The sequence below is a fragment of the Rissa tridactyla genome, chromosome 7 (genome assembly GCF_028500815.1).
Source record: "Rissa tridactyla isolate bRisTri1 chromosome 7, bRisTri1.patW.cur.20221130, whole genome shotgun sequence".
NCBI lineage: Eukaryota > Metazoa > Chordata > Aves > Charadriiformes > Laridae > Rissa > Rissa tridactyla.
In genome coordinates, this window is record NC_071472.1 from 11249415 (window position 1) to 11264419 (window position 15005).

Below are 15005 nucleotides of genomic sequence, written 5' to 3' on the forward strand. Positions count from 1 at the left end.
CTATTGAGACGCACTTCAGATAAAACCAGACTCATTTCACCTCATGAGGTAGAAGTGTTATATCTTCTAGTAATTCCCCAAATTAGTATTAATCTTCAGACTTAAAATAGAACATGTACAGGCTGCTCTGATAGGCAAAAATCAGTTATATACGATCACACAGCAGCATTAAAATCAGCCTACTCTGAAATCAACCCAGACTGTGTATACGTTGAAGGAAAACTCACCCTAACACCAGGAAAAACTCCAAGATCTCCTTTCCATTGGCCTTTGAGTGGGACCCCTCAGTCCTCCCCAAAGCACTGTCAAATTAGGCTGCATCTGTAGTATTCTTGGAAAGTTGAGAAATTGTTTCAGATTGGGTGTGGAAGCAAGTTCCAAATCCTGTGCATCAAGATGCTTCTCTCTTGGATAGAAAAAGGAGATGTAGGTTGAGTACCTCCACAGATCACTTCCATGGAAACATGGCAAGGTAGGAGAGGCATGTGTCCCTCTTCCTGCAGACCTGTACTTGCATGCTTCCTTTTTATCTCCCAATCTGTCAGCATTAGTCTTTGGAGATGACAAAAGATTGAAAAAGGATCAGGAGGATCGTTAAACAGGTTCTTTTTCAGTCTTTCTTCCCCTTTTTTCAAGGTTGTCAGAGTAGAAAGGCAGAAAGAAGCTGAAGGACTGACATAGGTGAGAGCCTACTGCAGTTTAATTTAGTATTCCCAGACTAATGGGATTGATTTTCCATCCAAACGGTAGCTGGGACTTTTACAAATGGAAGTCAGTTAACATACTGAAACATTTTAAACTTTATTTTATATTAATATAGTCATCATATATCTAAAAAGTCAATAGCTTCTATGAATCCTGTCTACTTTTCCCTCTTCCATGCACACAAACACATGTGCACACATACACACACTCGCACGCATACACACACATGTGCACGCATACGCTCAAGCTTTTTTTTTTTGCTTTTATTAGGAAAAATGCACTGACAAAGTTAACTTTCTTTCTTTAAGAAGTGGTACAATGGATGGATGCAGTAGAAGAGCCCAGGCTTAGGATAACTGTGAAATTAAGTGTAATTTCTGCACAATTATTTTAAAATTTCAATATACTATGTGAAAAACATTTCATAACATGTATTTAAATTCATTTTAAATAACCAGTCAGTGTTTCATTAGCTGTATGTTGTTACAGAACAGAGTTTTTATAATTGTCTGTATCTGTGACTTACCGGAGCTGTAACATACCAATCTGACATACGTATGAATGTGCTTGTCCTTCAGAGTGAATGCACAAGAATTTGTTAGCTTGAGACTTTCACTCTTGCTGAGTTTTAATGGAGCAGAATTAAAAATCGTTTAAGTAGATCCCACAGAATTTGCTACTATTACTATTGCAGAGATGCTATTTCAGTTATTGACTCTCTTTCTCATCACTGTCATTACCATAAAACCTAAATCAACGTAGCTAATCAAATTGCAGATGTGTTTCCCCAGCAGACTTTTATTTTTTGTTAATAACAAGGGACTAAACTGTTTTATTAAGGTTACTTAAGCTCCTCTTTATAGTTCTGTTTCCAGTTAAGTAAGACTTTTAGAAATGTAATTTGTTTACTGGTTTTCTTATTCTCTTGCCAGAGATAGTAAAGAGCTTGGGGTTGTTACTTTTTTTTTCTTTTTGACAAATTAGAGAAAACCTGTGATGAGGTTTATTGAATAAGGTAGATATGGTGCTATTTTTTTTCATTTAAGTTTTTCAACTTTATATGAAAATAGTGGCTTTGTTTGACATCAAAGCAATCGAGTGCGGCAAGTTGAATTTGTCAAGGAGATGCTCTAATATGTATATTGAGTGAGCAGTATTTTATTGAGTGAAAAACTTGAAAGGGGAGAAGAATGATACTATTTTCTTGGTTGTTTGGCTTTGGGGTTTTGGTTCTTAAAATAGAATTTTGCTTCTGAGACTGTTGGTATTATGTAGGTGTAGATAATTTGTATGACTATCCTGGATAAGTTTTAATGCCTTTTAGCAAACATTTACAGTCGTGATTTGAAAAAAGAATATAACTTTTCGCTTTTGCTTTAAAATGTGATTATCCGTGGTTCAGCGCCCAGAGGTGGTTTGGTTACTTTGCATCCTTTCCAACAGGTGGACAGAGTAAACAGTAACATATAAAGTGACTCAGCTGTGAATAGGGAAGCTCTAAGCTGATTTTCCATGAGCTGCTTTTGTCTCCGTCCTGTTGAAATATCTCTTAATACACAAGGAGACACAAGTTGGATTGGACTGCAATTGGAAATGTATACTAAAAGCCTAACACGTAGCTTTGTAGAAATTAGCATTGTTTTACCTGAAATATTTACATTTTCTGCATCGAAAAAAATTAATGTTTTTTTTTTTTTGTAGTTAATAAGACATCTTTAGAGGGTAGTGTGAGAACAAATTTTACTCTTTTTAAAATAGATCCTTACAATAAATGAGGATGGATCACTTGGTCTGAAAACCCACAAATCTCATGTTTGTGAGCATTGCAATGCTGCCTTTAGAACCAACTACCATTTACAGAGACATGTCTTCATTCATACAGGTACTGCTTGACTTCAAATTTGTCTTTTCTACTATATAAAGAGTTGTTTACTGATGTTAAAAATGTTTTCAGCTCTATGCGAATTTCAGTTTTAAGACTATAGCTAACTTGGCATCTAAGCTTAGAGATTCCATGCACCAAAGTGTCAAAAGAATACCAGAAAAAAAAAAAAGAAAATCAACATATGTTTAATAAACTGAAGACCTAACTGTTTACAAGGTTTCTTTTCTTTCTTTATCAGAAAGTAATGGGTTGACTTGTAGCCTAAGTGCCAAAATTGACCCCTTTGTAAAATGTGCTCCGGCTGCTTATTTGCCTGATGAGGTATCTCTCTGGTTCGGAGAAGTGAAAAAGGTACTTACTATTATCATAGCTTGCCAGTATCCTGAATGCAGTCTTATGCCAGCATCATGATTGATCTTGTTCATGAGGAAATTACAGCCATTTCAGATCACTCTTCCGTTCTAGTCTTAATGTGACTCTTAGGATCATGGAAAGAATTCTGCAGTTCATATACTTAGTAAGGCTAATGTTTTTTTTGGTATTAGAGTATTTTTGGAATTCGCTCAGATGCTGGTTTTTTAATAGACATTTTAATATTCCTCAAAAAGTAGTTATCAAAACCAACAGTGTGTAGTTATTAACTTATGGATGTGGAATTATATTGTTCAAGGTGAAAAACCATTTCAGTGCAGTCAGTGCGACATGCGTTTCATACAGAAGTACCTGCTACAGAGGCATGAGAAGATTCATACTGGTGAGTATAGTGCCTTGAGTATCTTTACTGGCGTGCTTAAAAACTGTTTCCCCACTCAGGCAAGGTTTTTGCTAATAAGTATGCAGCCTAAAGCCCTGTTGTAGTTTGTTTTAACTTAACAGATGTTATAAAACTTTTAATAAGAAATTAGTTTTGTGCTTTCAACTTGCTCCACATTTTTTTGGCTGTAAAGTGAGTGTAAAGTCTAGTAAGCAAATCGGAAAGTAGTATTCTATAAATAACCCCAGAGTAGCAAATCCTGAAGTTCGTGCATTCATAAAAGCCAAGGTTTGTTAAGCAGTTCTATCTTTTGTTGTACCAAGTTAATTCAGACAACAGGGACTTCCAAATTACATTTCAGTAGATTTATTTATTTATTTATTTATTTTGGAATTTGATGGAAAAGTGCCAGGACTAAAATGGCCAAAATGCCTAACCCCAAAGGTATTAGTATCGGCTTTACTTTTCACTTTTTTTTTTGTTTTTTCTTTTTTGGAAAGGTTTAATTCAGAACTGTTCTAAAAATAAGAGCCTTAGTTTAAAAATATGCCGTATAGGTCAAATAAGGCCTGAAGTTTTAAGCCAAAGAGAGTTAAAATTTATACGTGTTTATTTTTTTTCATCTTCTTGCACCGCACAAAACCACATTCTTGAACAGGTTTGGCTTCATTGGGTTTTTGGCATTTTGGTGCATGGCCTTTCAATCCCTCTTTAAATATTTTGTAATATGGTCCCTTTGGACGAGATGCCAGTTTCTCAGCCTCTTTTTCAGAAAAGCAGAGCTGGTGAATGTGCACAGTGTTTCTTGGCTGGAGCATTTAAATGGATATGAAAGCTACTAACACGCAGTGCAGTGTGTGCATGTGTCAGAGTTGAGAGGGAGAAAAAAAAACCTCCGCAAAATGAATTTTCAGAGCAGTGTACAGGGAGTTACATGCACAAATGCCCTGTTGTTTATGGGATTTTTGTATCCTAGGTTGCCATGAGTCCAGACTAAGTAGGTTTCCTTCAGCCAGTCAGCCACAGAAGAGTCCTCCATTCTTCTGTCCAGTGTCTTTGTTCTGCTCCTTGTCTTTCCTCTGGCTCTGAATTGGTGAACCATGCTGCCTTCACTTTGTGTAGATATTATTCTTGAAAAGAATGCTCATTCACTCTCTTCCATCTATCTGCCCACTCTTCCCCCCACCCCCCAAAAAAAAGGCAAAAATTTAAGTGCAGTCTCCACGTTTTTCAAAATTTTTCTTTTTAAACAAGGATTATTCCCTGTACGTGGCTTTGAAAATGAGAGTCTGGGCAATACAGTTAATTAACACTTGACTGCAAATATTTTATAAATGGATGTAATTATCTTTTTAAATTGAACTTGTAGCTTTAATGAGAATTCTGTGTTGATTCTCATTAATGGCTTTGGAGGGAGGGTGTGGTGGTGGTGGGGTTACAGGGTTTTTTGCCAGCTCTTACATATACTAGTCTTTGTTTAGCAGAGAATAAGCTGCCATTTAACAAATTAACATTATTGATACCTGACCTTTTAGATAACAATGTTTTCCTCCTTTCCTGAGCATCCTGAGGTATAGTTTGGTTGTTTCTCAGAAAATTGAAGATGGTGATTGTGTTTAAATTGTTGAATTATGGGTGTTTTCCTAGGGGACAACTGGTAGCTGGTTAGGAGAAAACATCTAAGACCCAGCTTCCAGGAGTGGAAAAAGCTTTCTTAAAGTCCATTTAGTTAGCGAGTATTTGACTACTGCTTAATTTTTCACTTGGCCCAGTTACAGTGTAGCTAATTGGCATTCTACATACCTGTGTGTGCTTTCACTTCTAGATGACGGTAGTCGCTACTGGCCCTTAGCTCTTCGTGTAGCGTTACTCCGTAGTTCAGGACTGCATAATTGAACCCATCCAGAAATGCTGAATTTTCAGCTTGCTTCGCTCACCAGAAGGGGAGCAGTGGGTCTGTATTTCACTTTCATAGAAGTAAAGGAAAGCTGTCCTTGTGTTATTCATATTCTTCTAAGAAATATTCCTTAAAAAGTCAATATTGGTGGTTTTTTTCTTTTTATTTTGCTTTTTTATCTCTCTGAATGACTGCTTTTAGCAGCAGCTTTTGTACAGTCTTCAAAACACTGATGAAGAACAGGATGTTTCTTACTCTTTTAAAGGTGTTTACCAAATTTTCCAGTTTATTTTATGCCAATTGAAGACAGTGGTAACACTTAGAAGCCCTATTTTATGCCTGTTACAAGCCCTGAACTTACGAGTGCTCCATGTAGTTCCAGCGTGATTTGAATTTGGTTCTCTGAACCACTCCTTCAAATGAAATGTTATGAGGGAGTTAGGAAGCAATCAATGAACAGCCTTATTTTCTGTAAATAATTAAATAGTTGCATCTAAAAGCAGACATTGCATTAATAGAAAATTCGCTTACTAGAAATAGTTGTATGTAGAGGAGGGCAGCGGTGCTAGAACCCTGCTGCTAAATTTGTCACTAATGGTCCAGATAATCACCATTTCGGTTGTAAGAGAAGGAAGACTCACTGGTACACGAATATTTTCATATTTTGAGTTTACTAGGCTCACAAAGATGCTGAATGTTTTTTTTTTTCCCAAATACTTCTGCTTTCTTTTTTCTTAGAGATGTGTCTATACGCCTTACCCACTCATGCATTCGTGTGTCCTAATTCCGTAACCCATCCTACTTACCATGCTAAACACAAAAAATGAGATTACATTTAAAAAAAAATAAATGCAACATTGGGGCTAACAATTCAAGTGCCTTATTATTCAGTCATGCTGCTTTTTTATTGCCTTCTTTGATATTTTAGAATTTGTATTTTGTCTGTTTAGATTTTAAAATGCCTGGGGGTTTATAATTCTTACAGCCTTCATACACATAGTATTTGTACTACACTTTGTAAATAATTCTGTTGTTCAGCTTTAATAGATTTCCAATACAAAACATAGGCTATTTTCATAAATAATGCAGATAATTATTGTATTGTATTTTTAAATTTTGACTTTTTTTTTTTTTTTTCTCAACTGATTCTTGCCCACTCACCAAGACATTTCAGAAAAATATGTCCTGGATTCTCCCTACATTAGCAAAAGGTTATTAATGATCTCCTCCATTTGCGATAGATCCTGTTTGAAAAGTACAATAAGATTTCAGAAGGCATCTGAAGTTTCAGGCTTCTGCTAGGAAGAAATTATTGTAGGAAGCATATTTTCATATTAATTTTTAATCTTTTTCTAATATTATCTTCCTTATGAAGATTAAAGCAAGAAGTAAGTATAGTATCAGTTTCACAAAGGGTTTCTTATCTTACTTCCAGAGTGTTCTGGATTTCTACTGGAAAATATTATTTTCTGTGCTGGACTGAGTAATTCCAGGGCAGTGTCCCCAAGCTTTCCTTCCTGTTGAGGCATGGCCAGCAGTGCCTCCGTGTGTGCTCTCAAAGTCTCCAAAATTGCTGGTGGTGGTAGTAATCTACAACGAAAAACCTCGGAAGCCCTGTCTGGCCCTATATAAGCTTTGAAAAGGGAATAGATAGCTGGGAGAGTCTGCTGCCAGTAAATAACCAGCTCCAGTAGACAAACGTTAAGGAACTCTGTGACCATTGACTTGCAGGAGTGGGTGTAAGGCCGAAGGTAAGTGTCTCATGAAGTGTTCTGCATTCGAGCCTCCTTGGGATAGCGGGGTAGCTCCTCAGAGGGCTCTTCAAAGCTAGAAGAGGACTGAGCTCTCTTGCTTCTCTGACTTGGTTTGGCTTCTGTAAGGCTCAGGATAATTTTCATCCCAAACAGCAGCTCCTTTCTCTAAAAAAGTTTAAGATGTGAAAGCAAACTTCCAGACAACGTAAGGAGAGTAGTTCAAAGGGGAGACTTAAAAAGAACAGAGAGTAGTGGAGCAAAGGGAAAGAAAACAGTAAGTAACAAGGAATAAGCAGTTGTCTTTGGGAACAGAAGGGTTCCTGTGTATTAAACTAGGACAACCAGATGTAAACTTCTTGCCTCATCTTCTTTAAAAGCGAAGACAGGGATTGTAATTTGATTCAGAAAGTGTTAACAGGCTTGGTGCAGGTCAAACACCAGAGTAGTAAGGCTGCCTGATGAATAAAGAGAATATGAAGAATGGAACTGTAGTTTGAAAGTTAAGAAATAGGCCAGAGAGGAGAATTTGCTTATAGACAGTACTAGAGAGGATGATACGATAGGCGTTATACTTTATAAAGGGTGCTGAAAAAAGCAAAATGTTATGGTCATTATTAATAAGCAAGAAATGGTAAAAGTTAGTCTCTGTCTAAATGTGAACAAAGAGTTAGGATGCTGAGTTTGTGAGCTTGTAGAAGAACTGATGGAAGCTGAGAGATCTTAGGAGATAATTTGGTTTAGGAGAGAATAAATTGGAATAATTTCATCCAAGAAAGGGATTGGCTGAGAAGCCACGTGGAGAGGTAAGAATTAATAGTTGGAAATAGGGCATAGGCTTACAAAGAGAGAGATTTAGAAATTGCTTGGAATTAAGAAGGTTGAAACTCTGGGCGTTAATAATCTGACTGGGAGCAAATTTGTGGATGATACAGATATTTTCCATTCTATAGATAGTGGCATCTTATTTTAAGGTACTGTATTTCCATTTGTAGAAGGATGTGGCTAAATATCTCGATTCTAAATGGAAAATATGCACCCTAACAACATTTTAAATAATAAAATGTATTAAAATTTTATTAATTAACTATTAATAATAATTCAATAAAGTTAGTTAATAAAATAATTTTAAAGACTAAATCTACCTCAGGAAAATATAAATGGTCTGCATATTTCTGGAAACAAAAGATAGATGGTTTATATCCCAAAATCAGTGCAGAAGAGTATCCAGAACAAAGAGGATGTTGAGAGACAATCCCTGATCTCTATGTCAGTTCAAAAGATTTCATAGTAAATACTAAGGGGAAAAGTCACGTTGTTCAGGGCAAGTTCTATTAAATAATAGTGAACTTTTGTAAATGCAAACCTAACTTTCCAATGGACTTGGAATTTTTAGGTTTTGTCAGAGAAACCTAGAAAGTAAAACCTGCGGGAAGATGTAAGGCAAAAGTTAAAAGAAATATAGAGTTGCTACGTGTTCTGAAAGGATCGTTGCGGGGCTTCTTTGTGAGGAAAAGTAAGGGGAGAACTGCAGATGAATTCAGGGCAGTGAATATTGTCTGAGCAAATCTTCCATGAAAGTAAAAACCAAACCAAACAAACAGCCAAACAGAAAAACTTGTGAGTTTGCCAGCATCAGTTCAGCTACAGAGGTTTCTTGTTTTCAGCTTATTTTTTTAAAGAAAATATTTTTAATTAATTATTTAATTTTTAAAAACTAAAATAAAATAAATAAATGTGGGTTCCAACCAAAATTTCAGGATTTTTTTCAGATTTATTTCAATTCTAAATACAGATAAGGGGGGGGGGGAATATGGAAAATACAGAATAGCCCACAAAAATTTTAAATTAAAAGCTTGGAAATGCATAATTCTCTTCTAGAAGGGATGGGTTTGAGTTAAATGAGTTGGTGAGAGAGTTGAGGTATTTTTATACCATCTTCTGCCCTAAAAAAAATTATGTGGCAGCAGTTTAGGAAGGCTATCTTTGTAGTTCTTCATTTGCTAGGTTTAAGACAGATATCTGCACCTACATCAGAAGGAGGGGGAGTGAATCTAGTTTTAATGGTTTTTAGTGTAAAAGCTTACAATAATTTTGAAGCATCAGGTACTGAGTCCTGGGAAAATAGTGATGTGAGCAAGCCCTGTGTTATTTTTCAATAGCAACAGACTTAAGTCCTCTTCTTTATTACTTCTCATAAAGAATGTAGTATTTGACCTGGTAATTGTATGGAAGAACATTGTTTTATTTTTTTTAGATTAATATTGCTACGTGTTTTTTATCAGGTGAGAAGCCATTTCGTTGTGATGAATGTGGTATGAGGTTTATTCAGAAATATCACATGGAAAGGCACAAAAGAACTCACAGTGGAGAGAAGCCTTACCAGTGTGAATATTGTTTGCAGGTAAGATGACTTAGTGAAATCTTTCTCAAATAAAAAACAAAACACCAGTCAATTCCCAAGTAGTACAGATAGGATTTTCTCCAGGTGCTGTAGTCACATGCATACACATAAACGTATAAAGGATGTTTTTTTCTGTTAAGGTGGGTGGTCTTGGTGCACAGGTAGAGCAGTCACAACTCTCTGCCCTTGATTTTATTGATTATATACTGCTGTTTGACACTTCTGACTTAGAAGTCATTAAAGCGGATGAATTGTTAAGTAGATTTGTTAGAATTAAAGGTTTATTTTCTTTCTGCTAATATATTTATTATTTCTATAATAATAATAATAAAAATCTTTTGCAGTATTTCTCCAGGACTGATCGTGTGCTGAAACATAAACGTATGTGCCATGAGAACCGCGACAAGAAACCGAACAGAAGTGCCACCAAAGTTGGCTTTTTGCCATCGGAGGAAGATTCTGGTTTCTCTACGCCTATGAAAGACAGCTCCTTGCCAAAGAAGAAAAGGCAGAAAACAGAGAAGGCAAAGTCTGGGGATAAGGATAGTACGGATAAATCAGAACAGAAGAAGGACAAAAATGACTATTTGCCTTTGTACTCTTCTAGTACTAAAGTAAAAGATGAGTATATGGTAGCGGAATATGCTGTTGAGATGCCGCATTCTTCGGTCAGTGGGACGCACTTAGAAGAAGCAAATTCTGGAGAAATACACCCACCTAAGCTCGTTCTCAAAAAAGTTAACAGCAAGAGGAGTCTGAAACAGCCACTTGAGCAAAGTCAAACCATTTCACCTTTATCCACGTATGAAGACAACAAGGTTTCCAAGTATGCCTTTGATCTTGTGGATAAGCAAAGTTTACTGGACTCTGAAGGTAATGCTGACATTGATCAAGTTGACACATTACAGGAGGGGCCCAGTAAACCTGTACACAGCAGCACTAATTATGATGATGCAATGCAGTTTTTAAAGAAAAAGAGGTATCTACAAGCAGCTAGTAATAACAGTAGAGAATATGCCTTGAATGTAAGTACCATAGCATCTCAACCTTCAGTAACACAGGCAGCTGTGGCCAGCGTCATTGATGAAACTGCTACAGCCTCGATATTGGACACACAGGCACTGAATGTTGAAATTAAGGGTAACCATGACAAAAATGTCATTCCAGATGAGGTACTGCAAACTCTGTTAGATCATTATTCGCACAAGGCTAATGGACAACATGAGATATCTTTCAGCGTGGCTGACACTGAGGTGACCTCCAGTATATCAATCAATTCTTCTGAAGTATCTGAGGTCACCCAGTCTGAGACAGTTGGCACAAGCTCTCAAGCTTCCTCATCAGATAAAGCTAGTATGTTACAAGAATATTCAAAGTTTTTACAACAAGCTTTGGACAGAACTAGCCAAAATGATGCCTATTTGAACAACCCGAGCCTTAATTTTGTGACTGATAACCAGACTCTTACAACCCAGCCAGCATTTCCTTCCATGGAGAAGGTCTACACGTCTATACCCGTCAATAGCTTTCGATCGGGAATGAACTCTCCATTAAGAACAACTCCAGACAAGTCTCATTTTGGACTAATGGTTACTGATGCGCAGCACCCTTTTCCCTTTTCAGGTGATGAGGCAAATCATTCTTCTTCCTCCTCTACACAGGACTTCTTGGATCAAGTAACTTCTCAGAAGAAAGCAGAGGCACAGCCGGTTCATCAAGCATATCAAATTAGCTCCTTTGAGCAGCCCTTTAGAGCTCAGTACCATGGGGCAAGAGCTGGAATGTCATCTCAGTTTAGCACTGCCAATGGACAGGTGAACCTTCGGGGACCAGGGACAAGTGCTGACTTCCCAGAATTTCCCTTGGTGAATGTAAATGATAGCAGAGCTGGGATGACTTCTTCACCCGATGCCACAACGGGCCAGACTTTTGGCTAAGAAATCTTTGTAAATAATACCGGCACTTTAGAACACATTTGTCAAAAGGGGGTTGCTCTGTATAAGATGGAGTTCTGTACAGCTTTTAAGAGCGCTATGTTAAAACAAAAGTAAGCTGATATTAGCAAGACCAATAACTGCTTTTCTTTTTTTTTTTTTTTTGGGTTAGTCACCAGTCATTGCATTGAACTGCCTGATGTTGGTGCCCCTGTCAGAGGCAGTTTATTATTCACTTGTTTGAATCCAGAAAATATTTTACCTTCTATGAAATTTAAAATAAACAAAATCCCCAGGTAAGACTTTCCCCCATGATTGTTTCCTTACTGGTTTCCTTGTATGCTTTGGGAGGACAGTTTATTGTCTGATACTATTCATATTGTCATTTCTAAGCTTGTCAGCATAGTCATTGCTCTTCAGCAGGGAATCAACATGGAATAAACACATAGAATAAAGAAGAAGTTTCAAGGTCAAGCAAATATGGCTTTAAAATATGGCATTTTCTAGGAAAATAATATTTCTTCCATCTCTCAAAAGTAATTTTAGACCATGTGCCCTTTGTTTCTGCTTTGCATCACCTTGAGTTGTGTTTGGAGGAAAAAATGAATTCTGATAGACTAACTCTACTATTTAAAAGTCCAATTAATTTAAAATACTTTAAACACTTTTTTAAGCAAAATGCCTAACTGCTGAAGCCTTTACTTCATTTCTGAAGTAATGTGTATTTCTTTGTACAGCTGAATCTAGATGTAACTTTTTAATGAATTTTTCATACGCAGATAACAAGATTTTGAAGTTTTAGTTAAAATACTCCGTAGATGACATTCCCAGTTGCATAATGCTTACACAAAATGTGTATTCCAAGATTTAAAAGCTTAATTGTACCTTACCCTCCATACTCATAATGATTAACGTAGAGCACTTAGTCAACTTGATAGTTTTTGATTTCTCAAAAAATAAAACCATTTTTAGGTTTGCTACGGTTGCATCATTTTCATCTCATCCAGCTCCAGTTAGTCTTTTTTTTTTGAGTATACATTGAGACTGGGTATTCTGAGCTTCTGTAAAAACTGTTTTAATTCTCTGTCTAGAATTTTGACAATTCGGATCATTAAATTTATTGAAGTATCCCCGAAAGCTGAAGAAGTGGGCATTCAGATTCCCGATCTTTTTAGTGTTTGCTTAATGAAAGTCATTACAATTTTACCAACCAAAACCGCTGAATAATGTTAGTGAACAGGATTTCTTTTTCCAGCCTAGGCAAGTGATCAGAAGTTTTCGTTGCATTTCACAGTATAAATAAACTACAAAGTTTATCCCTGTACCATGAATATGTTTTTTTGAATAGTACTTTGTCTTGAAGTATGCAGTATGGTACGATAAGTAGTTCTGTGTGCATTTTTAAGGTGGTAAGATTTGAGTAGCATAACTATTGTGTAGTTTAAGTTAACAAGTTACAGATTTTTGAACTGTATGTTCATTCTATTGCACCTTCCCCTAAAGGGACACTGTCTGGTAGTTTAAGGCAGTTTAAGCCTAATGTAGGCTGATTAACCAGGGAAAAACACACACACATACACACACACACACGCGCGTGTGTGTGTGTGTATATATGATGGATGTATGTATATGTTTTGTGTTGTTGGTTTTTTAAATAGGATTACATACATCTTCTACAGCGCTATTGCTAGCTCTTATCTCTCAGATGAAGCCATCAGCTAGGAGAAAAGACTGCATCTCGAGGAGCTAAAATAGATGCTGTCTTTTAACATAGGACTTGTGCAGGACGTAGAACAGTTCCCGCCTCTTCCCAAAGCAGTAGCAATATTTTTTTTTTTAATTTTCATTACTAGGAAGCCGATCCCACTCTGTGTCTTTTTCCCTTACGCTATCACTATTACAGCACTAACTTTACTCGGTACAGTTGAGGGAGAAAGTGCATTTGTTATCCGTAGCTTGCTGCTTGCGTTGACAGGAAATAAAATTTATGTAAATTTCTTTCTTACTACTTTTGTATAAGGAAACAGGCTCTGTTCTGATTCATTGACCCTGTGTATAATACAGAAAGATGTTTCAGCGTGGTATGATTTACCAGTAATATTGTCCGAATACTTGGCCTTGAGTTAAGAAGAATGAACATCAAGGGAGAACAGTAAATTCTCTATGGATTATTAATAATTCATGTAAACAGATTTCTTTGAAAGAATGTTTCTAAACTGATTAATGTCTCTCTGTTTTTCTTCCTTTATAGCCGGTTTGGTTTGTTGACTTTGCATTCTAGTTTGCAGAGACATAATACTTAGGGCCCCTATATCCCAGGAAGCCGCCACCTCTTGTAGTGCATGGTTTGTTTTCAGTGTTTCATTTCCATGACATGCTGCCTTGTGCTGCCCAGATAATACTGTGTTGGCATCTTTGGTCTGACATCCTGTTGTTGCAAGTAGATGGCCATTAATAGTACTATTTGTTAAACACAACAAGCAGCAAACTAAAATAAAAGGGCTAGATTCTTACTGCACTTCTCTGGCCCCATAGGGAGGTAAGAGGAATAAAGTCGCCCTCTCCCAGACGAGATTGACTCGGCTTTATTTTAAAAAGTTGTTGCATTGATACTGTGCGGTGAGAAAGTGATTGAGGAGTGGAAGGGAGTAGCTCTCGGTCCGTGCCATCTTCACACTCGGGAATCGCTGCTTGGGTGTGTGAGCGAGCAAGGTATTGCACAGAGGGAAGAAACTTTGCTCTTCCCCGAGGCAAAGTGGGAATCAGATAAGGAACTTTTATTCCTTATGTCTCAGCTTATTCCCTAGCCTCCTGCTGAGGCATCACAGCTGTTCTCTGTGCTTTAGGACAGGTTGTCAAGTCCACGGGGACTATCTTGTAGGGTTCTTCCACATGTACAATTAAAGCGGTGGTGGGAGTAATTCATCCACTGATGCTTAAAGCTTTCTGCACTGGAGGAGTTAATCAAATATACTACTATGATTTCCTGAGTACGTGCCCTTTTATTCTGGAATAAGTGCATATGTAGTTTTGAGAGGCTTCAGTATGTAAAAAGGTCCTGCTTTTTAATAATTACATTATTTAATAACATTTTCCACTGCTCATGTTTTGCCGCTTTTAATCTGCTGCAGATGCTCGCTCTTCGTTTTGGTCTGGTCATTGTTCGTTTTTGTTAGTTTTCCCTGTATGTTTGGAAAAAGGCGACTTTGGGGTTCTGTTCTGTTCTTGTACGGATACAGTTCAGTCGGTCAGCATGAGGCTGGGGTGAGCATTTCTATTCCACAGAGCTGACAACAGACGTTCTCACTTAAAGGTCACGCAAGCACTGAATGGGGGGTCGGGGGGGGGGGCGGGTTGTGTAAGGTGGAATTTTTGGGGATATCTCCTAGTGATAGAGCAATGATGTTTTTAAAACAGAGGAAATTGATAACATTTTATTACCAAACTATATATATATACACAATATGTGTATATATGTATATAAGCACATAGTAATAGGCCATATTTTTGGTCCTAAATTACTTGACAGTGTCCCTTTTAGCATGAATCCTTTGATATGTTTTACCATTAATATAACAGACAATGAAGGAATCAGCTTGTAATGGTATACTAATAGGCATTTACATTTTCTTCATTTGATTTGAGAATGAATTAATCATAAATTACAAGGTTTGG

General features: G+C 36.9%; 1 protein-coding gene across 10 annotated transcripts in view; it reads left to right on the plus strand.

Annotated features, from left to right (window-relative positions):
- Positions 1-12310, plus strand: part of ZNF148 (zinc finger protein 148) — a 36090-nt gene extending 23780 nt beyond the window's left edge. For 3 of the 10 annotated variants that reach the window (XM_054208632.1, XM_054208634.1, XM_054208633.1), the window contains 5 exons: positions 2464-2587; positions 2829-2941; positions 3261-3344; positions 9250-9396; positions 9741-12310. In XM_054208632.1, coding sequence (XP_054064607.1) covers positions 2464-2587; positions 2829-2941; positions 3261-3344; positions 9250-9396; positions 9741-11333 — 2061 coding nt within the window. In that variant the 3' untranslated portion in view covers positions 11334-12310. The other 7 variants (XM_054208635.1, XM_054208637.1, XR_008467677.1 and 4 more) reach the window with 6 other exon arrangements.
- The last annotated feature ends 2695 nt before the right edge of the window (positions 12311-15005 follow it).